The sequence below is a fragment of the Silurus meridionalis genome, chromosome 6, assembly GCF_014805685.1.
Source record: "Silurus meridionalis isolate SWU-2019-XX chromosome 6, ASM1480568v1, whole genome shotgun sequence".
Classification (NCBI taxonomy): domain Eukaryota; kingdom Metazoa; phylum Chordata; class Actinopteri; order Siluriformes; family Siluridae; genus Silurus; species Silurus meridionalis.
The window spans coordinates 8476564-8504458 of NC_060889.1; the positions used below are offsets into that span (position 1 = coordinate 8476564).

Here is a 27895-nt window from a genome sequence, read left to right on the forward strand (position 1 = left end):
TCAAGTCTCCTACAGACATTTTTGAGTGTTTTGGGATTTTTTTTATGATGATGTGATTCCTTCCTGATTTCAGATCATCAAACTCATTTAAATATAAGTGAACACAACATGCAATTTTAAATGAAGGTTTTTATTATTGAGGGGAAAACAAAATCCAAAACTACATGGCCCTGTGTGAAAAAGTGTTTGCCCCGCCGTTAAAACTGTGGTTTATCACACGAGTTAAATTTCTCTAGCCACAGCCAGACCTGATTACTGCCACACCTGTTCACAATCAAGACATCTTGAGAGACCAAAAGAGCTTTAAAAGCGAGACATCATGCCGAGATCCAAAGAAATTCAGAAACAAGTGAGAAAGAAAGTAACTGAGATCTATCAGTCTGGAAAAGGTTATAAAGACATTTCTAAAGCTTTGGGACTCCAGTGAACCACAGTGAGATCCATTATTCACAAATAGCAAAATTATGGAACAGTGGAGAACCTTCCTAGGTGTGGCCAGCCGACCAAAATTACCCTAAGAGCACAGCGACGACTCATCCAAGAGGTAACAAAAAAGCCCACAACAACATCCAAAGATCTGCAGGCCTCACTTGCCTCAGTTAAGGTCAGTGTTCATGACTCCACCATCAGAAAGAGACTGCGCAAAAATGGTCTGCATGGCAGAGTTTTAAGACGAAAAGAGCTGCTGAGCAAAAAGAATATAAAGGCTCGTTTCAGTTTTGCCAGAAACCTCCAATGTTTCTGAATTACAACAATTCTGCATAGATGAGTGACCAAAATTTCTCCACAGCGCTGTAACAGACTCATTGCAAGTCATCGATTGCAGTTGTTGCTGCTGAGGGTGGCCCAACCAGTTATTAGGTTTAGGGGCAAACACTTTTTCACACAGGACCATGTAGTTTTGGATTTAGTTTTCCCTCAATAATAAAAAAGTGGATTTAAAAACTGAATGTTGTGTTCTTGTTATCTTTTACTAATATTTAAATTAGTTTGATGATCTGAAACATCAAAGTGTGACATGCAAAAAAAAAACAAGAAATCAGGAAGGGGGGCAAACACATTTTCACATCAATGTAACTGTCCAAATATTTATGCAGAGTGGTACAATACTGCCACACAAGACATTACCCGATATGGCATATTGTTTTAAATAATATAATATTTGCATCTCAAAGTTTCCTTATTTCATGAACTTCAGGTAGAAATTACCAACCTGTATGACGTGCGAGCTGTTAAACTGAATCATGTTATGAACCGACTCCTCACATTGAGTCGACTCATTCGCAATTTGCAATATTATCCCCATTGTGTTTTTTTTGTTTACAGTCTAACTATAACTGATATATGAAATCTTACCTCGGTTTGTAACACATCTCAAATTACCAAAGATGCATTGCAGAATCTGGCTGGGACTCAAACAAACGACTCAACAGCTCAGATCTCTATGAGATCATGTTTCCTGGTAACAGCATTACAACCTGTACCTACATACATAATAAGAAAGGGTGCTAAAGTGGTAAAAAGGCTCATGACCAATGTGGTAGTCGGTACCTAACAATCGCTTCAAAGAGTCGACTCGATGAGCCGACTCTTTTGTATTAATAGAATATATTATCTACTTGTATACAAGTTGATTTAATCAGATAGAGGACTGCTTGTGACGTAGACAGATTTGGAATAAAATTCATTTACACACACACGCACACACACACACACACACACACACAGAGAGAGAGAGAGAGAGCTCCACTGCGCTGCTTGGAAGAGATTTACGGTAGTGATTGTAAAAAGAGGAAATTGTGAACGCACTCGTCCACACACACACACACACACACACACGGTACGAGGAGCTGACGGGACAAAACGATGCTTGTATCCTGTTAAAGTGGGAGTGTGTATTGGTTCAGGGGGGAGGTTATTTGGCCTCCAGCAGCTCCCACACGTCTCACACGTCCATGATGAAGCTGAGGATGAGGAGGAAGAGGATGAGGAGGACGTGGGGATATCTGTGCTTTCCTTACACACCATAGCCGAGCTGATCATCTTTCTGCTCGGATCTTCTGTCTGTCTTCTCAGCTGCATTCTGCACACTTGGTTTGGGGTGAGACATTATTTTGCACGTTGCATTGGTAGATGCAGCAGTAACGCCGGAGTGCATTTGCTCTACAAATATCGTGTGCGTAGTTCGGACTGTAGATAGACCCTGCAAGAAGAAGAGGAAGAGGAGGAGGCTGAGGAGGAAGAGGAAGAACCTCAACGCGTAAAATGACCATGTCGGTCCCGGAGAGGATCTCGGAGTCTGGAGGGAAAGAGGAGGAGAGCGAGGATGAGAGCGAGATCCTGGAGGAGAGTCCATGTGGCCGCTGGCAGAAGCGAAAGGAGCAGGTATGTGTCCATGTCCACTCAATTTAAATATGTGATTACATCCAATCCAAACCTACACCAACCATAAACACATGGCCTTCATGCTTATCTCCAGCCTAAAGATCTCCACAGACCCCCTAAACACAGGACTGCATTAGTGATTAATATTTTATATATTATATCCATTCACTTGCAAAGTCTTGTGCAGAGATTTCCAATGAAGTTGCATTATGTTTATTTTCTTCATATATTTGTATATTTATATATAAAAAAAATGTTACAAACTTCCCCTCCGGCAGCATGCAAGAGATAAACAGCAGTGAGTCTCATGCCCAAGTCAGCCCACGTTAATTGGGCTTTTGCGCATGCGTGCGATGATAACGTGGGCGTGGAGTCGTGTGGTAGCGGGTGTTACCCTGAAATACATCCCCGGGTTCGGCTCTACTGCCCTCCATTTTGCGATAAGTGGTAGTTAGAAAGAATTGAAGCCTTATCTGTGTACACACACACACACACACACACACACACACACACACACAGAGCTCTCACAGCTGGAAAGCCCAATGGTTGAGTTAGAAGTTAGAAGTCAATGTTGTCCTTCTGACTTCAAACTTCACCTGAACTCCACGACACAATGTCCACAAACTCATTTTTCTATAAGCCCAGACTTTTCGAGTCGAAGGTGTGTCAATTCACGTCAGTTCATCCCTGTAAATCTACACTAGTACATGGACAAAAGTATTATGAGACACGTGCTTCTTCGCCTGTTAGCAGAGAGTCAGAAGCACATAATTGTATAGTATGTCTTTTTGGGTGTAGGAGCATTCAATTTTCCCTTCACGTGAACTAAGAGACCTGCTCCAGCATGACTTTGCGCCCGTGCACAAAGCCGGCTCCATGTAGATATGGACGGAGATCTGGACGGAGTGTGTGGCCTGCTATAGACCTCAGACCTCAACCCTACTGAACTCTTTTGGGGTGATTTGGAATGCTGACTGCGCCATAGAACTCGTCACTCTACATGGGTATCTGAATTTACTAACACCCTTGTTGCACCCTTGTGCACTAGTGGAACAACATCTCAAAAGAGTTGAGAGTATTAAATGGATCTTATGGTGTCCACAGACTTTTTGTTGTTTACAGAGACAGAGACAATTTTTTCCAGTTAGTGCTGCCGGCTTTCGGAGACACGAGCAACAGCGATTGTGGGGGGACTAGATATGGGTGTGTCAAAGCTGCGTGACAAAAGTGAATACAATTCTGGAGTTACTTGTTGCAGCGAAGACACGCTGCACGTGTACACTTAGCACCAAAAAATGAGCATTCCGTTTAGGGAAGGACATGGGTACTAATAGTAAAATTACAAACTGGACATGTTATAAAAACGCCATGTGTAGCATCTCTGATTACAATTTTGCTCTAATGGGCACTTTGAACTGAGCAGAAGTGGTGTTGAATGAGAAAACAATAGTAGTGATGGGAACAAAACTCAGAGCTCCAGAATTCAGTGCATATTTACAGTTGAGCCTAGTAACTTTGAAGACTGAGTTCAGCCAGTTAGCAAGTTAGGAGAAGAACAATAGCATTGATTGTGGTATTTGCATCCAATTGCAGCTTGTTTGTATGTAGAGTGTACAGATAAAGTAGAGTTAAGGGAACTGCTGAATCTCTCTGTTTAGGTGGAAATGAAGCAAAGGATAAATACAGCTGGGGCCTCTATCAGCAGGTTTTCAAATGTCATTGTGGATTATGTAGCTAATGTTTATGTAAAATAAGATCCACCACTGAAGATCATATGATCATTATAAACATGAATATACTAGTAATTCCGGGTAGACCTCTCCTGTAGGCTATATAAAAATGTCATGTTGTCGCTTGGGGTTTTGCATGTTAAATAGGTGTTGTATTGTGTTCGGGATACGAAAACGCCTGTTATGTGAAGTCTTCGAAAACAAGTCAGAATTTCCTCATACTTTTAGTGTTTTAAATTCAATGAAAATCGAACTGGAAACACGTTGTACAGAACATCTGGTTTTTGTCCTAATGTTTTTTTTTTTTGTTTTTCCAGGCAAGCATTCAGGATTCCTCGTTTTGTCAGTTCTTGTGTCAGAAAATGAGATGATCCAATTTGATTCCGGAAAAATATTTGATAGGCTAAAGTCAGTCTATACGTTCTTTGAAAATCGAGTTTTTCAAAAAGGCTTTTGAAGGAGGGGAAATATCGTTTTAGATATCGTTTTAGATATTGTTGAAGGCGTTTCTTTACAATCGTGAATGGGCCACAAGAGCCTCATTGATGAACATTTTAAAGCTTCTAGATTTTGCAAGAAATAAATTTGACTTGACTTGACTTGTAGACTAATCCTGGAACTCTTGTTTAGGTATGCATTAATCGCAAATGTCCCTGATGTTAGGTGTTCATTCCTGACCGTAACCACGAGGAAACACTTTCAGGTTGCATTGGACACTTTGTATTGCGAGGAGCTGATTTTAGTGATGCTGCGTTTGAGACGTCAGTAATTGAGTTGAGTTGTGACTTGTAAGTAATACAACATTGCAACGTCTCTGTTTTTTTGTTGTTGTTGTTTTGCACTTCTATGCATAAATAAAGTACTACCACGGATGACACCCTGCATCACTGGTGCTATGTAGATCAGTTACACTATTTTGCTCAGTGTACCGTACGTTCTCCAAAAGCGCATCCCAGTTAACTATGTCTATAAGACCTATAATTAGAGGGACGCGTAGGAAGGATATTGTGCATGTGAGTAAGCGTTCAACACTTCAATTAAAATATTTACCCACGTAAACGGGACGTGTGCATGAGAGCGAGTAGCACACACTAGGATCGTGTCACATCACCAGGTTGAAGCGTTGCACGTGCTCGTGAGGTGAAAGCTGTGTTTTTTTTATTTTGTTTTCAAATCCCCAAAAGGCTCGCCACTAATTAAATAAGTGCACTTTGTAAGGTATTAAATGTTTTAAAAATAAAAAATATAAAGTTTTTCTACGCACAGGACCCAAACCGAAAGTCCCCTTGGTTTTTAGGTTGCTCTGGTCCAGTTTCAATAGAAGGCTGTTCTTTTTGTGAGTGTTTGACTAATTTATCAGAAACAGGAGTAGTGTTTCTTCGTAGTCGATACAAAGGCATTAGTGGCTGAGTGGTTGGCTAAAAAAAACAACCATTAAACGCGATAAAGAGTTAATATTAGCCACACAAGTCTGGCTTGTGAAGCAGTATCAACGAAAATAAAGCAAGTATGGGATTTTCCTGCAGAATTATTATGACTACAGCCACGACCCAGGATTCTGAGAAAGCTATGTGCATTAAGGCATTTGCTTCTGAATTCTGTCTTCTAGGAGCAGGTTTACAGTTGTATCATGAAGTCTGACAGGATGCTTTAAATAGAGGTTCAGGACGTAGAAAAAAAATCAGGAACCGGCAGGAATATGTTGAGCAAATTCTATAAAGGCGTCGTACAACAGCTGAACGTGAAAAAGCACAAGAACATATACAAAATAAAGTATGTGTTATTTTACTCTCATTGGATTTCTGATCTTCTGAACACCTTTAACTCAAGTGCTATTACAAACAAAAAAAAACTGTATACATTTATTCTATTAAATGTTCTGTTAATAATTTTTTCATGCAGGAGTATTTTCAAACTCCGCTCAATTGCATCGAATTGTAACGTAACCGCTTCCGTTTGCATGCGGTTCTTCTAAAATTTCCCAGAATTTGTCGTCAAAACCTGGCTTGTACGATAAAGGTAACCGATTTTTCCCAGTTGAATTGCTAAAAGTGCTAAAGTGGCTCTTCTAAAACAACTTCTCCCGCTTACTCGTAGGCCTAAATCAACAGCGAGTTTTGGATTCTCAAGAGGAACGTCAATATGCGGTTTAGACGGCGTGTCCTCAAAATGCATTTGATTTATATGCAAAACGATTGCGTTTTATGCAAACCAGCACTTCGAATGTGTGCCATGGTTTAAACCACCTTTACTGTAGATTAAAAAAAAATGAAAACAGCTGTTGGTTTGCACAGACCGATTGCCTGCCTTGCGTCTTGCTGTGATATGTAGAGGCTCGGTGATGTAACTCATCTTTCTTTCAGTGTGTCAGTGTAATTAGTCAGGGATTCACATCAGACTGTGATGGCTGGCTTCAGCTGAGTGCACAGCAATGTAAGGCTGCATACTTTCTCCATTTGAGAGCTCAGGCGCTACATCAACAAGAAGTGCATACCACCACCCTATGAAGTAGGGTCTGTTAATTTAATGAGAATAAAGCTTTCATTGTCTTGGGTACAACCAGGTAATTAAATGGTCACAGTATGTCAAACACCATGTAACACACTCACTGGTTCCACGCTGGAAGAGAGAGAGACAGGCAAAAGTTCACCAAGCAGAGCAAAATTTTCTTTCGTCTTCACCCCGGCGCTCACACACACACACGCACACACATGTGGATCGGCGCGCTTTCACTGTCTAGCGCCCGCCCGAGTTCAGTCACCGTTTGGCACCGCTGGCACACACCATTGTATCAATTTCCATGAGAATACCATTAGGAGGGTATGAAGTTACAAGGAATAGGAAGCACAATTAAGTCCAGAATCTCACCAATTCCTTTATATTCAGCAAATGCAGTGTATTGTGTCGGTGCGTTTTGCTTAAAGTTCTAAAAAAAAATAATAATAATTACAATGCATTCGCGTGCATGCGCCGCTGAAACTGACGCTTAATGCTCCAAAGGTCACATTGCTGTTTGTAGCCGTCGGAGGACGTAATTCCGAATCTGTACAGCGTGTAACGTATTCTGGCATCGCGCAAGGGTTTCGTATTCAAACCAAGCCAAATTTAGTGACATACCACAAACTAACGATCCGATCGGCAGCTGCGATGAACCGGCTCCAAGGGCATCGATAGCATGCGCAAGAGCGTAACAGGCCTGCAGTAGGTCGTTGCTGTTTTGTTATCCAGTTGCTGTTTTGATATTTTCTCATTCACATAAAACCGAAAGGTTTGACGGAGGTTCAGAAATGTGTTATCAATTAAAATAACGTTCAAACCACTTGGATAAAAAATAGCAAGATTTAGTTACTAAATGCTTGGTTATATAATTATAATAAATAAGATACAAATAGTTATATAGATCCAGGCTGCATTAAAGCATGCATTCATAGAAAGGACTTTATAGGACGTTGTAATAAATAATATTGGGTTTTGAAAATTGTGCTATATCCGATATTTTCTACATTATAAGCAACAAAATGAAGCTAATCCAGATTTAGGAATAACTTTAATTAAAACGAACCAGACAGGTGATTTTCTTTTGGGGGACTGAAGATGATTTATGGTTCTAAACTATGCGAAGAAAGAATCTCACAATGCCGTTAAAGAAATGTAGGTAGGACGAGCATAAAGCACCTTTCTGTCTTTTGTTTTTCCTTTCTTTTTTAACAAAGAAGTCCTGAAGTCTGGAGGCAGAACTGGAGAAGTTTGCATTTGCTGTACAAGCAGCTTCGACCACTGACTGTGAAAACAGCAAAATGGTAATTAAAACCGGACTATGACGAGAACTTGTTCCAACGGTGCATTTAAAGCCATTTTTGAAGTCTGCGAACTTTGTTTTTTTTTACCTTTTAATTCATTACCCACATGTATATACAGAGAGATTCAAAATTATTGGCACCCTTTTGGTAAAGGTAGATGAAAAACAGTTTCTGTTTAGCTGACAGAATTCTGTCAGTTTATTCTAAACAATGTACACCTTGATCAAATATACGTTTATCACAATTATGGGCAGTGGCTCTACTGCAAATATTATGGCAAACCGCATAATTCTGTTGGTCGAACCATTTAAAGTCAGGTCCAAAGTCCAAAATCTGATCTAAAACGGGTCACAAGGTTCTAATAAAAACAAAAATAAAAACGTGCGACGTTCATGCCTATTCGAGTGTGACTAAAGCAATTTTTAAGTTAAGAATTATACTTTCCACCCACATTTTTGTCAGTAGTATTTGTACTGAAAATTACCGATCAATTAGAAAAGACTACGTTTTACTAGTGCTTTCAGACTTTAAATGTTCATTGTATTACTGGTAGATCCAACTATTACCCAGGTATAACTTCTTGTCAGAGTAGGCAGATGTTCAGATAAAACTTTCAGCTACTTCATGGAGTCATTGATGCCATGTTTCCTAACACATTTCCCAGGGCCTTTGAAGGAAAAACAGCCCACATCACACACGTTCCACTATGCGTAACAGTAGTGATAAGCGTTTTATCTGTATGACAAGCCTAGTTTTTTGCCAACTTTGCTGCAAAAAAAAAAAAAACATTAGATTCAGTCAAATCTAAATATAGAGCCTGGTTCCATTCGAAGGTGCACTAGTGTTTAACAAAAGCAAACACCAGGCATTTGACTAGATAAAGTTATTTTGACATGACGTCCAACTGCATATTGGCTTCTAACTGTACAGTTGCCAACTTGCTGACCCCAAAATGCTGCAAACATCTGTAAATGTCCAGCTGTGACCATCCTCTATAACGTTCGTGGGTGCAAAATACGCTCGTTTCCTCTTCTGGGGAGGTTTATTTCTGGTCTGGTTGCTAAAATGTATTTATAAAACAGTCGATATGAGGATTTACTGGCATGTAACAACGTTTTCTTGATGTAGATTAGCAAAGTTTTGTTTTAGTTTGTGTATTTGCAAATTTTGTAAATGATCCTGTCTTGAAAATGATCTTGGATTCTACTATTCACTGGATTTTTTTTTTTTACAATCAAAGATCATCATTCACAAATCACAAATTCTGATCCTGACCCTGTGAATCTTATTAATAGGCTGGCAGCAGTTTGTTTACCAGTACCATAGTAGAGCATCTTTCACATTGTAGGTTTGTTGTAGCTAAAGCTAAATTAAGAATCAGCCTTCAAGCCTTTTATCATTGTAATCGAGCAGGGTTTGAGATTAGCTTTTCCGATGTAAAACACCTCCCAGGGTTCTAAAAAAGTTACATATTAAAAAATAAATAAACTTTGGTTGACATTGAAGGTTGTGAAATGACCTAGTTGTCAGAGGGATTAGCGCTAAAATGTCATTGTGTATGTATTGAGGTGCAGCCTGGTCTCTGTAAATGGAAAAAAAAAACAGTCAATTGTATTCACTTTGTTTCAGTGGGTTGCACAATCTTAAAAACAATCCTTTCCTCGTGGTTCTCACAGCTCTGACTCGATTGATTCTTTCTGAATCATCAGTAGCCAAGCTCTGAAGATGACCATGAGACATGTGATTACGTGTATCTCTTTAATCTACTGTACATTTTAGAGCATTTGGCAGATAATCCTTTATCCCACGCTCTTCCATTTAGCTCCTACAAATGAGCAGTCAAGGGTAAGGGCTTTTGCTCAAAGGTTCAGTTTTGAATTCAGGACCTTCTGATTATTAGTACAACCTCTGACTTCATTTTTCCACATGTACCACATCTGTGAGCAGCTGAAGAAAGACGCTTGATCCTGTAGAAGGTCAGACAATAACGCAGTAGTTATAGCTGTTCGTGTGGTATCATTGTCATGTTTTGCAGGTTGACTAATGAGAAAGAGATGATTGTCAGAACTAAGCAAAGGTCAGCTGTGATCACGCTGTCAGGGACAGAAGCAGCACAGGGAAAACAATGAGATCATGCAGTATTGTGTACAGAGAATCTCCCGGATTAATGGAAGCAGTCATTTAGAGCTTGTGGATATTCAGGATGTGGTCAGATTTAACCTGAAGCAGTAGCATTGCTTTACTGTTTGCATAATTGGGCATTCCTTTTGGACTTGCAGGCATCTACATGGGCCGCTGGGAATGCATTAGCTGGTGCATAGCAGGCACATCTGTCTTTGTCTTTTCGTCTTTACTGTGTCTGACTCCTTCACTCTGCGTTTTTCTTTTTGATCTTCTCTCTGTTTTTCTCTCTAATTCTCCTGCTCCCAGCCCACTAAATCTCTCTCTCCCTCTTGGCACTCTATATCATGCTTGCTTTTATTTCTGTTTTCTCTGTGTATATGTCTCCTGCTCTTTACTCCAAAAACTGCTCATATTCTCTTCCCCTTTTCTCTTTTTGTATGTACTCTGCACAGTATGTCTCTTTCTTTTTCTTCTTCTTTTGTTTATCCTTTCACCTTTGTTTCCTATTGTCTATTTTTGTCTCTGCCCACAAAATTTCTTTCTTTCTGTTCACACACTCTTTTACACGCAAACGGATACACATACACACGTTAGTGCATCCGTGGCATCTTTGTGAATTGCCAGCAGGCTGCCAAACGAGTGGCCTTGGCACCGTTTGACCGGTCAATCGGATTATAAATCTATTTTGCTCCATTAACCAGTACGCTGTTTGGACACCTGATTTTTCCAGAAACCCCATAACGTTTACCACTAATTTGGAGGCAAACAACCACATAGGATGTCTTTGGATGCGATAGCATTACATTTTCCCTTCAAGGATGACAATGACCCTGTGCAACAAAAATGGAGGGAAAAAAAATGGAAGATCTTGACTGTCCTCCTGTAGAGCTCTGACCTCAACCCTATTGAACACATTTGGGATCAAACAGGACACTGTACCTCAGGCCCACACACAGCACCTGACTTTGCTAAAACCTTTGTAGCTGAATGAGCACAAATCTCCACAGCAATATACTCCAAAATCTTGTGGAGCATCTTCCCAGAAGAGTGGAGGTTATTATAACAGAAGCTAGGGAATGAGATGTTCAAAAAGCATAACATTTGTTTTCATTTAGTGCATTACATTTTAGCAATAGCCATCTACTGATATTGTCGTGTTTGGAATTACCATATGAAGTTACATTAAATGTTGATAGTTATATTGGTGAGTTATCATCACCCTTAAATAGTGAAGACAACACGGTGACTGAAGATCTGTCTGTAAATGCAAACATTCTAGTTAAACTGCAGTCTGTATTAGCAACAAAGACAAAACAAAGACTGTTGTGTATGAGGTTTACGAGTTACCTCAGAAGTAGTGAGTTGCAGGTTGTCATTAAGGAATTTTTTTTTACCTCTGCATACTGAATTGTGTTGAATGATGTATAATTACCTTCTCAAACAGCAACCTGTATAGTCATGGTTATATGTGGAATTAACTACTGATTATGTCTGTATATTGATGGACATAAAGTAAAAGCTTGTGAGTGTAAATATAAAGCATTTAAATGTGAGAAGTCCTACTTTGTTTTCCTCTGATTCTATGTGGATTTTAGGTTGATTTTACTCCTTAAACTGAAAGGGAACGTTGGGAAGGTTGGAGAGTTACTACCGCTAGCATTGAAGAAACACCTCACGCTAGTAAAGAAATAAAAAATGTCTGTCAGGAGTTTTCACAGGTGAGATGTGTGCTACAACGGGTTTCTCAACACTTCAGGGAAATGTGCACAATTCGCAGAAAAGTCTTTCATAACTTGCCTTTTTTTGTAATGACGCACACAAACATTAATGGAACTGCTAACCTTCTGTGGATGACTATACATTTTTTGGCAAGTGGCTGCAGGTTTTCTGTTCTTCCATGCAGATCTACATACCTGAAATAGGAGATCTTTTGAAAGTTTTACTATATCTGTTAACTGGAGGCAGTCAAACTAAAAAAAACAGATATGTGTGTGTGTGTGTGTGTGTGTGTGTGTGTGTGTGTGTGGTTTCCAAGATTCCTGGGTGTGTATGGCTCAAAATGAGGCAAAGCCAAAGAAGGCTGGTGGGAAAAGAGGGGGTGTGTCATTAGTTTGTAGCGGTTGTGTTGGTGGTTGTTTCCGTTTTTCCGTTTTTGTTGTAGGTCCTCCAAGATGCACTAATCTCCGCCCGAACCGATTGTGCACTTTAAGAATTTGCTCTGGATTACGAATTAGACATAATACTGAGCTGAGCCAAACACAATATCGCTACGTTTCCCATTTTGTCTATAATGGCAATGATTCTAATGCTGGAACAAAAATATAGGAGCTTTTCTACTAGTCATTGTTGCTCTTTGTTTTTTAAATATATTGAAATAATTCTTACACTACATCGTTTGTGTTTTTTATTTGAACATATTTATACAGTTGGTTGAGAATGGAAAACGGGATCTCGTCCAGGAACAGCGTGTGGGTCTCTTAACAAACTTGATTTATTTTTCTTTTGACAGCACCTTTCTAAGAATATCTTGTGTTGATTTTGATATATTGCATAATAAAAGTGGTTCCAGTTGCAGATTACAGTTGTGTTGGAACAGATGTGACTGTTCTTGAGCGCAGAAATAACAAGCTCTTGTGCAATCAGATATACAGCATGCGTAGTATATCCGTTGCACGGATGATTTCATGAAAAAAAAAAAGCAGGAAACAATATATTAAGGTTTTGTGTTCACGCTAATTATTCCTCATAGATGTGGTGATTTGGTTTGGTCCATTTTAAACTGAATAAGACTGATAAGAAAGAAAAAAAGCACTTCAAAATACAGTATAAAAGTGTGTAGACATGAGCGCGGGTTGAGGTTAATTAGGTATTGACGCAAATACAGTGAATGAGACCCTTGTCTGTTTAAGTGCCAAGATATTTTATATAATAACTTTACCACTGCAGTATACAGCAATGGTTGTTGGGGAGAAAAAAAAAAATTATTTTGACTGATATTTTTTGATGAATTTCCTAAACATTCACTTAGATAAAACCACTTTAATGCCTTCCATTTGGCTGTATTAATTTGCACACGCAATATCTGTTCAGGTTTTTCATTCACTTTATTAAGCATTAACTCTACCATGTACTTTGCAACTTGATGTCGAAACTCCCTGAATTACACACATTCATTTTGGGCAAACAAGCAAAACTGTGTAACACATGATATAGCCGTTTATCCACCGTTATCGTACTAGGAGTGTACATTCCACCTAGCGCTAATGCTAAGGAGGTGCTCTGTGTACTCTACGGAATCATAAGAAAACTGCAGAACACACACCCTGACAAACTGTTTGTCACTGAAGATTTCAATCATGCAAATCCCAGGACTGTGCTACCTAAATTTCATCAGAATGTGGACTTTGAAACCTGACGGGAAAACATTCTGGCACAACATGCAAAGCCCCGCCCCCCAACTCGGCTACTCGGAACTAATCACTGTTATGCTGATCCCAGCATACAGACCGAAAAGCATTCAAAACCAGTTCGAAAGCAGGTAAGAATCTGGCCAGCAGGAGCCATCTCTGCTCTTCAGGACTGCTTTGAATGCACTGACTGGGACACATTTAAGGAGGCTGCAACCATCGACCAGCTACATCAGCAAGTGCATCAGCAAGTGCATTGACGAGGTGACCATCTCTAAGACCATCACCACACGCTCCAACCAGAAGCCGTGGATGACCGCAAAAGTCCGTCCGCTGCTGCAGTCTAGAGACTCCTTCAGAGCATGGTACAAGATGACCTTAAGAACAGCAATTGCCAAACTGTCCCGAGCCATCAAAGACGCAAAGCGCACACACACCAAGAGAATCCACGGCCACTTCCGGGACAGCAGAGACACCCGGCGCATGTCACAGGGCATCCAGGCGATCACAAACTACAAGACAACGCCACTTGCCTGTGACCATGACGCCTCCCTCCCAGATGTGCTGAACAACTACTAGACCTGGTTTGAGACAACACATCGACAAGACTTCAAAGCTACCACCCTCACTGGACCCCATGCAGTTTGTGTATCGTCCAAATCGTTCTACAGACGATGCCATCGTCACAACCCTCCACCTGGCCCTCACCCACCTGGACAAAAAGAACACAAATGCTGTTCATAGATTTCAATTTAGCATCCCACAGCACCTGATTGAGAAGCTGAGTCTACTGAGCCTGAACACCTCCCTCTGCAGCTGGATCCTTGACTTCCTGACTGGGAGACATCAGTTAGACCAGATTGGGAACAGCATCTTCAGCACCACCACACTTAGCACTGGGGAACCACAGGGCTGTTTGCTCAGCCCACTGCTGTTCACTCTGCTGACTCACGACTATGCATCAAGTTCGCATATGACGCGACCTTGGTGGGTCTCATCAACATACAGAGAGAAGATGCAACAGGTGTAGAAACAATATTCTGTCAGAACGTTGACAAAACTAAAGAGATTGTTGTTGACAGAGCAGCAATTCTCTACTGATCATCAATGGATTCTCTCTGAGCACCAAATTACTAGTGTTCTTCTGGCGGAGAACTTCACCTGGTCACTTAATACCAGCTCTATCACCACGAAAGCCCAGCAGCTGTGGAGGCTGAGGAAAGCCCATCTTCCGCCACCTCCCATCACACACACCCCTCACACACTCTTCAATTTCTTGCCATCAAAAAAAGAGGTTCTGAAGCATTCGGGGCTTCACATCCAGACTGCTTAGCAGTTTTTTTCCCTCAAGCTATCATGCTCCTCAACACGCAGAACTGAGCTGAAACTGAAACTCGCACGCACGCAAACACACACTCAATGCTCATTTCAATTCGCACACATCCATGTCTTTGCCACCACGAATTTTATATCATGTATATTATTACTTTATTTTAACTGTTAACTGTACATGCTGTTTTTGCACATCTACTTGATTGCTAGTGTTGCTGTTTGGACGACATTTTGTGTTTATATTTACAAATACGCTCAATAAAACACAATATACAGTCGGTTCACTGGCAGCACTGTCCCACACTGTCTTGTGTTTTGTCATGCACTTTGTGGCCAGGACAACTTACTTTATTCCTTTGCTCTGTGTTTTGTATGTAGCTCTATGTTGTTTATGTAGCACCAGGGTTCTGGAGAAACGTCTTGAAATGACAATCAAAGCTTCTTGACTTAAAATTTGATTTATCAGGGCCTGCAAATGTCTGCTACCGAGTAAGCCAGTGTTTGAACGTGCATCAAGCAGAGAAATGTGAAAGGCTGAATAATTTGACAGGATAAATATGTTTGCAAACAAGCTTTTGGAAAAAAAAATGGCTGTGCAAATGTAGCATTGAAATGTATCTACTGTATAATACATTGTTCTTTCTGAGTCTGATTTGCGTCCTAGTGGAACCTTTTGTATTGCACCGACTGCTGCAAGTTAGTATCGGTCGGATTACAGATTACGCGATGCAGATATCGCCCCTATTGTACTCGGATGTATCGTGGTTTTGCGGTTGTTCCAGTTCAACTATGAATGGACCCCTGTTTATCTTAAACATTTTTATTTTTTTTATCTCTGGTCAGCGAGTTCTTTTCAATCAGGTGTGAGGGAGAGTGCACTTTGGCACACAGCCAGGCTAAAGAAAAGCTAGTGCAAGACATTTGCCTTACTGCATGAAGCCGTCCATCTGGTATCCCTCACCCTCCTGCTGCATGTTCGCTTGCCCAGTTTCTAGGAAAGAGGGGCTGTTATGAGTACACAACGTGCTCCCGTAATGAGATTAGCCAAAGCATATCTTAAAGTTACAATTTAAAATGTGCAACAGGGGGTGTTATAGTCATGGTCTCGTTTTATTGTCTTACCGTTGGTCTTCTTTATCTGCCGCAAAAGGAATTTAGAGGTAGAAGGGATTTTATTTGCTTTGTCTCTCGACTTCTACCGCTCTACCTCGTTCTATATATCCACCTATCTAGCCTATCAATCGCTAGTGGTATTACTCAATCAAGGCCATCTGTGAGCTCATGTATTTGGAGGAGGCCAGACAGCAGTTTCTTCCATGTGTATTGCTCTACCTTGAAATGCATCATGAGCAGCCGTTTGAAAAGATGCAGCCTCTCGTCTTGGAGTATCTTGGAGGAAGTATATGATTGGTAACAGTTTCATGTCTAAAAATGGTTTCTAATAAAAAAAAAAAACAAGCACCGTATTACATATATTTTCATATTTCCATGTTCACAGATAAAAAAAAAGTGTCTTGTTGTTCTGTTAAGCGCTGCCTGGCTTATTGATTTGGGTGTACTACTTTCATACGGTGGAGTTTTTCCCTGGCCCTGTGCCATCGAGGTTTGCCCGAGTCATCAATAATGGAAACAGGAGTATGGAAATAGCAAGACTTATTTACTCAAAATATTCAGCATTGTTGCTGCTAAACATCTAATTTTTACGCTGAACGTGTTTAATGGCTGAACATTGGAAGTGTTATAGGATAAGGTGTGAGCTGTGTCAATTGATTAGTTATTATCATTGTGGCATTGGACCTGACTTTGAAATGTCCAAGAGTGGAAGAGGATTAAAGTTAACAGTTATTAAGGGTGACTTTTTGTTTTATTAGCTGCAGTTGGAAAAATCGATCAAGCTTCTGATGTGTAAGTAATATAATGATTGAATATCGATCTGGTTACAACTCTGTTGACTTTGTACATTCAGTATGCTCATATGATAACCTCCAGGTTTTCTCTGTTTGGTCCCCTTGTTCTCGTTTACTATTTAAGCTCTCAGTAATGACCTTGCCCTTGTCCTTTTCCAGTTTTTTTATTTAAGACACACACACACACGCACACACACACACACACCCCACTCCCTACAATCTTGGCGAAATGTGATTAATATATCAGCGAGCAAGTGGTAGTACATGAATGTGCTGTGTGCCCATATATAAGTTCCTGCCCACAAATTTGTATTTAGTATGCAGGTTTAACCAGGAAGTCTCTTAAGATGAAAATATATCTATGCTCACCAAGAGAATCCTGAAAGTTCTAAAGATGTTTAGACCAATTCTCAGCTTCTGTTTCGAACCCCGACACGACCAGATCATTTATTTAAGATGCCGTATTGGACACTATACGTATAGCACAATGCTAAACAGAGAGGAGTCCCCACTGTAAAAGAAACATGACCATAAAACGCATATTATTGGACTGCAATAGACTTAAAAACAAAAATGAAACAATAGGTACTCAAAGTACATATATAGAATTAAAATACTAGAACAGCGGTCCCCACACTTTTTTGCACCACCGATCGGTTTAATGTCAGACAATATTTTCACAATATTTTCACAGTAAGTTATGTATTCTTTCTGTGCGGCCCGGTTGGGGACCACTGGTCTAGAATACTTATGGAACATTAAACTGAAGGACTCCATATAACCACTGAACTATCCTGTAGTTAAACAACCCTGTAATATGCCATAACATCTTATCATATCCACTTTGAAAAAAACACGTTTAGTAAAGTGCCTTTCCAAGAAGTAATTGAAGAAAGGAAATGTACTGTACAGTCAGTTCTAAAAATATGTATACCTTGCAAATTAATTCAATGTTTTCATATTAAATTCACCAACAATAGTAATAATAATTATTTAATTATCTAATGCGTCTGAGTAATCTACCTCTTCGCTTGAGTAGTTATTTCATTCAAAAGCTTCATTCAGATAAACAAGGTAGGTGGCATGAAAACACTGCTGTGTGGATGCAATCTAGAATCGTCTTTGGATGACAGCATGGCTGCCACATCTCTGAACTGCCCAAATTAAATGCTGACTCGTACAACGTGAGGAAACGTGCATCTGGCCAACAAACAACACGTTTACCATAGTACTAACACTCAGGTACATCTCCTTCAAAGGCATTCCGATCTGATTACAGCTGGGCAAAGTTCTCACTATCACATGATTGATTTGGCTTAGACAGGTCAGACAGATTAGTGTGTGTATGTGTGTTGTGCACAAATTCTGTGCTGTACGATTGAGTTTTACTCAAAGTGCATAGGTGGCAGGACACAACCCTGGTTGCATAACCATTCAAACCAGACAGAGCACACGCACACAAAGACGGATTATATAAAACCCCAATCGTTTTCCACCATAATCTTTAATCCCTGTCTGATTTGTGCATCCTTCATTCCGTTTATTTCATCAAAAAAATTATGCTTATGTTAAACCCCTGAAAAAAAAAAATACTAAGATAAATCCATCAACGCAGTTCAGCTGCTTTAGGGACTTGTGCTGGCATCCTCTTTAGGGACCTTGGTCCATTTTCAGCGTTTCAGACCTTTGTGTGTACTTGATTTAAGGAAATGATAAGCAAACACATTAAAGACATACAATCAATGTTTATTGTGCAAAGTCTTATTTTTAGACCTAAGCCCTAATCCGTGTTCCTTCCTGTTCGTGTCCGTCATGTGAACCATTTGCGCAACATTCTGAGAAATTTGCAATGTGAAGATCCGCACCAAAATAAATAAATAAGAAAACCCTGATATCTTTAGCCCAAAGGAAAAGATCGTCCTTTACATACTAATTACACATTAAAAAGGCGTTGCATGGACATTTTGGGGGCCGTTAGCCAGTCGTGGAACTTGGTAGTCTGTGCAATCTCTGTATTCGAATACAGTATTTAACACCCTTGTCAACTTCTCTTCATGACCTGGAAATAAATGAGGAGGATACAGCAGGGAGCCGCTCAATATAAAGACGCCTGGCCTTGGAAATTAATCACCTGTGTTGATTTTAGTAATTTAGTAGTTTAAGTAATGTCAGGTATAAATTTAGTTTGAGTTATTTACCTAAAGGGGGCCATGCACTTTTGGGTCTACACAGCTCCCGTTAGGTGTTTAACAATTTTGATATTAAATCCTCAACGAGAGCACTTAACACAGCTAATTAAAGCTCAGCTTTGGCAAAAGCGATTGGGTTTCCATTGTTTTTTTGGCTAAAAAAAAACGATTTTAACACCCAAGAAGCGTTTGGCGATTGAAGCTGACGTAATCACCAGTACCTTCTCCAGAGTTTAACAATATCTGCATAGCCCTGGCGATTTTGCATCAGGGCTCAACATCTAAGAAGAGTCTGTGTCTAATCAGGAGATGTTTATTACATGATAAAGTATCGGACTGGTCTCTTTAAAACGGTAACTGAACAGAAAAACGTTTGAGGAGAAGTCTAGGATCAAAACTATTAGAACGTGGAGCAGTGCTATTGATGCCACAAAGCGAGCCATTCGCAGCTGCAAGAGTGCCAACTATCGCTCTACAGCATGCACGTGAAATTACATAACACCACGTTTTCGATTCAGTGGGTTTTCAATCTGACACAAGCTGTCGTTTTTTTTCTTCTTCATATTTTCAGAGCTGCATCGAATAAGCTGCATTTTATAATCTCGTTGAATAGGATGCTGTTTCAGAAGACTGTGGTAGCTGTTGAGCTCTGTGTTTGGATTACGTTTAATCTATTTAATAAATAAAAATGCAAATTTGAACCTACTGGTGAAGTTTGAGATCAGGACAATTACATACAGTGTAAATATTTGAATATACCATGACATCAGGAGGGTTATTATAATATTCTCTTTTGTGTGCCAGGGAAAAAATCAGCTTACATTAGAAATGCATGGTCTAACATAAATACTTAAACATGAGGAAATGCTATTTAGAAATGTCATGAAGCTTGTATGTGTTTGGTGTTCTCTTATGTAATCCAGTAATTACTGAATCAGAAACCACCAACCTGTCGGTATCCATCTGTAGTTTTTAGCACATTTTTGTTAAATTGGCCCGTAATTTTTGTACGGCTGTGTTAAGACCTGCTGAGCCAGACTGCAGTGGGATCTGCCTGTTTGCTGTGAAGATCACGCAATCATGTCAAAGGCACATTCGATAGGACCAGTCTGTATTTCTGTGTGTCTCTGTCTCGCTGGATGAGTGTAGATGGGATTGCGGGTCAGTCAATTTTGAGCTGTCACTCACACAAAAACGCACATAAACATACAGCTTTCAGATGACTGCCAAATGCACAGTTGCAATTATACCCTTGATGTACAGACACAATGTTCATATCACAGTAATCTACCTTATCGTTATGATATCGCATTGTGACACATCGTTCCAATCGTGTCCGCTAAATTCATATTGTTGAATGCTACAATTATGCTGTACATACACCCAGTTTATAGCACAGTTCAATTGAATGTTCGATTATAATTGGTCAGAATGTGTCCGTAACAGCAGTAGTATCGCCCATTCTTATACATTTAACATTTCTATACAAGGGACTTGTTTATGGGACGTTCATTAATGCATTTCCAGTTTTTATCAGAGGTGGAAAGTAACAAACTACATTTACTCCTTTACTGTAATTAAGTCGTTTTTTTTCCTTCTACTTTTTAAAATCTGTCATTTCACTTTTACATGAGTATGTTTAGTTTGAAGTATTGCACTTGACTACATTTTAAATCATATCCGGTTCCAAGTAAAAAAAAAAAAGGATTAAAAATAATGCAAGGGGGAAAAAACGCTTAAACTACCGCACCGATTGATCGACGTGAGTTTGGCACGTGTTCGCCGCCCAAGAAAGAAAGATGGCAGTGATGTAGACCCAACTGAAAGCGAAATGCTATCGACTCCAAAGTTGTTCTGAATCTGCATCATAAATGACATTATAACAGGAGATAAAATTTTTTTGCTGTGAAAGTGCATAACTCGCATTAGACTCGCATCATGGACTGTAGGTTTGTGAAGCTGTACCTTCATTTAAAAACTAGTTTTAAATGTATATCCCCTTGTCCTTTTTGAACTTCACTAGAATCCATCATCCCACCCCAAATTTCAGTAATTTTATTCTGAGGAAATATTAAATTAGCTGCTTTTTACTTTTATTTGAGTGGATGTTTAGACCAGTAACTTTACTTGTACTTAAGTAAAAAATTAATCGAAGTAACAGTACTTGAGTAGGATATTTTATTAACCTTCCACCTCTTTGTGTATCTTTGTCATGGCTAGCTGTGCATGAAGCATTTTGGAGGGATTCAATTATTCAATGCATGAGCGTTTTGAGGTAAAGCTGTTTCTTTAGATCATTTGACATGATAGGCAGTGGGTTTTTTGTTTTGTTTTGGGTTTTTTCGGGGGGTTTTTTTGGTCTAAAAAATAGCCTGCTGGACAGACATTTTTGTAACTGTTTTTCATGGGGTACAGCATTGAACATAATTCAGTTCCTGTAGTATAAGAGGAACAAAACCTGCCCTTTGGACTGTACAGGTATAGATTTAGCTAGACTCTGTGGTGATTAGCATGTTTACTCAGTCTCACACACACACCTTTGCTTGAGGGGTCTGAGGGCTGTGACTGCTTCTGTGGCGTAGGGTTCGGGCCTTTTTTTCCTCATACCGCAGTGTTGGTAACCGTAACCTTAGAAAAGTGTCTTTCCTCTGAATGTTGCAAACCTTGTTTTGCTAAATTCCATCGATCAGTTGTGCAATATACTGGACCAGTGGCAGTTGTATGAGACTCAAGACTTTTCTTATGTTCAAGAAAATCTCAAAGCTTTCAAAGCAATGTAACGCACACCCAGCATATCCACATATTTGTTCATCAGCGCTATTAGATTAACACTGTCACATTACTTTTGTTGTTGCTGATTACTGCTAGTTGCTGTGGTTTTCCTGGTGGCGCCTGGCTACCCATTTGACCAAAAATTACATGCCTTCCTCACAAATACAAACAAAACCAAAAAGTTCTGAAGAAAGAACAAACAAGTCAGTGTCTATTTCAATCTCCATCCCTGCCATTCAACATATTGCTTCTTTTTTTATTTATATAGAACCTGAATCAGTGTGTGTAGGGGAATGCACAGCAATCATAAGAGAACATAGAAGCATTGGGGGATTTTAAAGCAAAATCTTGTACTGGATATTCTACTGAATTTCCACTGAGTAATAGTGTCCTCTTTGTGTTTCATTTTTATTTTAATTGATTTATTTCCAGTGGTGTTCAGTAACAAAGTGTTCCAATTTACTGAAGTATTTCCATTTGGGGAGACTTCAACTTCACTACATTTCAAAGTCAAATATCGTACTTTTTACTCGAATACATTTTGCAAAATAATTTGTTCCGTTTCATTTAGGAGCGGATAAAAACGTAACTGGTCAAGCACACTTGTTCTGATTGCCATAAACGTACAGTTCAACACCTGTGGTCTTATTTGGGTGATTTCTAAAGTAGTTGAAAAAGAAGGTTTTGGGCTCATGATGATTTAATAGATAATAATCAGTGTTAGACTCCTTAATATAATATTATTAATAGATAGGTGTGCTAAGAGTAACAAAGTCTTTTCACATAAACAGAGTTTATTAAGTAAAGAGTCTTGTGACAAAAATTGTAATACAACATTATAGCCATAATAAATCTTAAATACTTTGGATATTTAAGTACATTTGAAGCCAAATACTTTTGTACTTTTCCACAAATAAAAGTTTAAAGGGTGAACTTTTACTTTTAATGGTGTAATATTTCACTTAGTGTATTTATACTTTTACTTAAGTACATGGTTTGTGTACTTCGTAAATCACTACTACTATGGCTACTATTACTGTGTAAAAAAATTTTTTAAATGTGTTTACAGGGCCTCTTTATGTCTGCGGTGGAACGCATCATATAGTAGTCACTCTTCTCGACCCACGACCTGATTGACTTATGACCATTTTTTTTGGTCCCAATCGACTTCGTAACTTGGGGGCTATCTGTCTATCTGTATTTGCTTTTTTGTTTTGTTTTTTAGATGAAAAAGAGGGGCTTTTGGAGCTTTGTGGTGACACCACATTATTATTTATAAGACCATTAGTAGTTGTATTGATGTTCCACAGTCTCATTGCTAATATCTTCAACGATACAAATATTTAAAGCAACACATGCTAGATACGATTTCATTTCCTACTTAGTTCACAATTCAAATCTGCATCTAGAAACAGGTCTGTACTTGTTTGGGGGTGGGGCTTATAATTGCGGGTTTGTTTTCACACCGAAAGAATTCCTTTTCAAACCATAGATCGATTACTCAAGTCATGACTATGATTGTTACTTTTGTGCTTGAGCATGTAGGCGGAGTGTGCTAAGTGCTTCATTCATTTTTAGTAGATTTCTTTAATACCAACATTCACATGGAGACATAATCATTGCACAGGAATACTTGAAGTCTTAGGTATTCTGTTTGAGAAGATCAAAAGTAATAGATGTGTAACAAGATTTTGAGCCATGCAGGCAGGATTTGGAAGGTGTGCTTACGCTTCACAAATCGTACCGAACTCTAGGCTCATATGGCAGATGTAATAGATCTCCGAGAGGTGATCTGAGGTCAGAGTTGAACTGGCAATTGGGGTGCCTTAATCAATTCAAGGATTTGGCTGCCAAAATCCATTAGTATTCATAGGAGCACACACACAAGTTGCACAGTCACCAGGATATTTATACTGATGCATAATTGAATCTATTCCCACAATGCTGTCGGTCAGCTTAAAGGACAACACAGTGCTCTGAATGCTGGTTGTGTACTGCTGCTAGAAATGTAAAGTAACACTGTAAGCTTGATGGGCCTCAGGATCTAGAGTGCTTACAGCCAAGTGTGTAAATCCCTGTAAGAGTGAGATATTTCACACGGGTCTGAGGTGCAGTCTTGTTTCTCAGCCCTGTGCTTGTACAGTAACAGGGATTACAGTGTTTAGCATGAATGCCTTGCGCAAGCCATGACTACTGTGCCTCATCGGTGACTTGTTTCCTGTTTAAAGCTCCCAATAAGTAGAATGAATGGCAGATTGCTTTCCACACGTCTGGCAACCTTTGCTCATTTTCAGGAAGCGTGAGGTCGCAGCCTGGCGCTGCTTTCATGCTTATTGTGAGTGCCCCATGCAAGCGGGCACCTCATCCGGACTAAAACTGCACCACTCGCCAAGCTTATATGATGCTGCCACGCTTACTAACAAGGGTTATTTGTTTTCAGATCGTGGAGCCGGCCTCTCAAATCCCCTGGCTTGCTTTAAATCTTACACAACCGACATTGTTCTGATGTTAGCTCGAGCTGAGTTGGAAAACCTTGCGTCATTGTGTGTATGGAGAGAACTTTGCTTTGTGTTTTGGTTGACACCTGGTGAAGACCTAACATCTCATTTCAAGAAGCTTTGTGGGGTTTTTTAATTATTGTGGGAAGCTCCTCATATAGTTTAAAGGCACTTTGAAAAATTTGTTTTCCGTATGAACTTCATAAAAATAAAATTATTATATGCTTTAAAAGTATCCTATATAATTTCACTATACTTAAATATCAGCCTTAAAGAATTTAATAAAAATAAAAAAACATTAAATAATTAATAGCATGGCTTAAACATAGCAAGGCTTAATAATAGTATTATTTAACAAAATATTTCATGAAGCTGCTTCTTAGTCTTCGAAGATTATTATACAATAAAGTATATCTAGACCCCATATATGGTTCTTCCCAAGACTGTTGCCATAACGTTGGAAGTACACACTTGTCTTTAATGTTGTTATATGGTGCATCATTACAATTTCCTTTCACTAGAAACTATGAAAATTGTAGAGTCACACTGAAGGCATCAAAACTGTGAATTAACACATGTGGAATTATATACATAACAAAAAAGTGAACTGAAAATGTCATATTGTAGGTTCTTCAAAGTAGGCATCAAGAGAATGCCAAGAGTGTGCAAAGCAGTAATCTAAGCAAAAGGTGGCTACTTTGAAGAACCTACAATATGACATATTTTCAGTTGTTTCACACTTTTTTGTTATGTATATAATTCCACATGTGTTAATTCATAATTTTGATGCCTTCAGTGTGAATCTACAATTTTCATAGTCATGAAAATAAAGAAAATGAGAAGGTGTGTCCAAACTTTTGGTCTGTACTATCTATCTATCTATCTATCTATCTATCTATCTATCTATCTATCTATCTATCTATCTATCTATCTATCTATCTATCTATCTATCTATCTATCTATCTATCTATCTATCTATCTATCTATCTATCTATCTATCTATCTATCTATCTATCTATCTATCTATCTATCTATCTATCTATCTATATATATATATATATATATATATATATATATATATATATATAATATAGTAATGAACAAAAGATGACTTAAATCTTCAGATTCTTCCAAAAAAGGCAGGTGTGGCTGCAGGTTTTAATGGGACCCAATTAGAAGGTGCACTTCACAGTTGATTAGATCCAAGATAAACAGGTTAAACATGTGGAATTGGGTGTCTTTTCTGTGGATTAGATTTATGACCCCTGACCTAATGCAAAACTTTAGAATTGAGGAAGTCATGCGTTTCAACATGTATCAAAGTATATTTCCTAGAACTATGTCAAACTGCTGATTCACAGAATCATGCAGACATGCACTGACCTGTACTCAACACCTACAAGTCAATAATGACTGCAAAACAATTACGTAGGTGCAGAACTGCATGCATTCAATGCGTAATGTACAATGAATGAACAGTAAGAATAGGGTGTAGTCATGCAAAGATTTGGGAATACTACACTTAGAGAGCATGTCAAGGCAGGATATAAAGACGCTATTTGTTTTCTTTTAGGAAGTAATGGCATGGGTTTAAAGTAGTAGGATTTACGAGGGCCTAGAACAAAAAGGCTTAGGTACCTACTGGATTTATGAGAACACTGTTCCCAGTTATATGACCTTTGGAGTTTAGATCTGTGTTTTAACTGGCTCTTGAATTTCCTTCATGTGAAATTTTACACATTGTCTCCAAAAACGGGCAGATCTGATCATATTTAATGTGCGTCACAGATTCCTAGAGTTAAAGACTGGCTTAGAGTGAGCAAACAAATTTAAATTAGCTTTAATGCTCTTAAGTCTGGCCGAATGTAATTTATTTGACGTCATTAAAACTAGTTCTGGTCGAAGTAGTGGCCTTGGGGTTAGTTGTTAGAGGTTGCTAATCAGAAGATTTTGATAATCAAATCCTGCTTCTGCCGGGTCGCTACTTCTGAGCTTCTGAAACCCTCTACGCTTCAGGGTGTTGTATCATGTCTGTCTTAACTCTAAAATGTAGCTAAGATATGCAAAGAATTTCTACGTGGCTGAATTGTATATGTCAATACATGTCAGTCAGTGTCGTGCACCTCCTGTAACTCGAAACGGCACAATGTATGTGAATTACAAGTAAATTTCGATAAAAGCCTAAGACAATAGAATAATGTTAGCTAACTGAAATGTGATCTGATAGTAAAGGGTATTAAAATTAACCTTCAGTACTCTTAATGAAGGAGGGCATTTATTTTTCCCAAGTGAGTATGCAGTCTTTGTATTAATACAATGAAGTTTCTGTTTTTCTTATTCATTCTTAACCTAGATTGAACTTTTTAACATCATGGTCACAATTAACTACAAAGTCTTTCAAGCGTTTCTTTGATACGAACGGGAAGTTCGGTCCCCACTTATAACTAATGTCGCCTTGTGGGCATCACCACTATTAGCAAACAGTTTGTGTATTTATTTAAAAGATTCCCGGGTTAAGAGCAGCCTAATTATATATCTACCGGTCGCCTAAAGCTCCAGGTACTGGAAACACTGTGAAAACACACATTTCTAGGAATGCCTTGTGTTTTCTCAAGACGCTCGGCCAAAAGTGCTCATCGTCCACAATGGGGCTCTTTCTGTATTTGACCTCACTGAATGTTTACTCTCATTATCAAATTTGTTCATGTAGGTCGCCCTACAAGCATTTCATACTAACCCGAGGCTTCCACATACACCCGAAGTGAAAAGATAGAAAGCAGTGTGGATTATTGACGAGGAAAAAACGGCTAGTTCTTTCATTGAACACGTTACCCGGCAGGAGCAGTTCTTACTGCAACCTTTGTCAGAAAGAGCCCTATTTATACATGAGAGGAAACAAGAATTTGTTTACTGTAGGTTTTATGGTTTATGATGTTTTTATATTCTGACTGGACGGAAATGGGTCTGGGAAAATTCAAAAACATGTTTGTTTGGCCTTTCGAGGTTAAATCTAGGAAAAAAAGAAAGTAGTATGGGTAGAGATGATAAATTGAGTCCTATAATTGGGTAATAAGATGACTATGTTTACTGACTTGGATTAAATGGTTTGAACTTAAAAAAAAAAAAAAATGTTTTCATTTGATTAAAAAATTCATGTTATTGTGATTTTGGTACATTTAATGTACCATTAATGTTTCACTGTCACAAAGAACAGTTCAGGAAATCATTCCTACCGTATGCCGTTGCACTGTACAATGACTCACCTCTCTGTAACAGACGATGCAGTGGAACCCCGTTGTACGAGTTCCTTGAAGGTCAAGAATAGCATATTTCGGGAAGACGAGCATTTCTTTTGATGCGGTTGGTTTGCTTCGTGCTCAGTCGCTTCATAGACATTGTTCTGAATGCGTTCTCTGGGTTCTCTTGTGTGAATATCGTGCTTTTTGTCTGTTTTTATAGTGTTTTAGTTTTATTTCACTATAAATTTAGCATCATGGGTCCAAAGAAGTGTAGTGATAGTGCTGGAAAGAAGGTTGAAAAAAGAATAACCATTGAAATAAAGGAAGAAATTGTAGAAAAGCATGAACGTGGTGTACACACAGTCTAGTAGAGATCCTTTGTCTGCAATATGGCATGTTATGTTTAGAATTTATTACTTTTTATACTTATACTTTGTTACAAGTATATTTGCGTGTTAAATTAGGCATAAAACATTTTTTAAGGGCTGAAATTAGGGATCGACTGAGGTCTG

At 38.9% G+C, this 27895-nt stretch overlaps 1 protein-coding gene across 1 annotated transcript in view; it reads left to right on the top strand.

Annotated features, from left to right (window-relative positions):
• Positions 1-1585: 1585 nt before the first annotated feature.
• Positions 1586-27895, top strand: part of nrbp2a (nuclear receptor binding protein 2a) — a 41603-nt gene continuing 15293 nt past the window's right edge. The window contains exon 1 of the mRNA XM_046851722.1: positions 1586-2385. Coding sequence (XP_046707678.1) covers positions 2266-2385 — 120 coding nt within the window. The 5' untranslated portion in view covers positions 1586-2265. The remainder of the gene's footprint in view (positions 2386-27895) is intronic.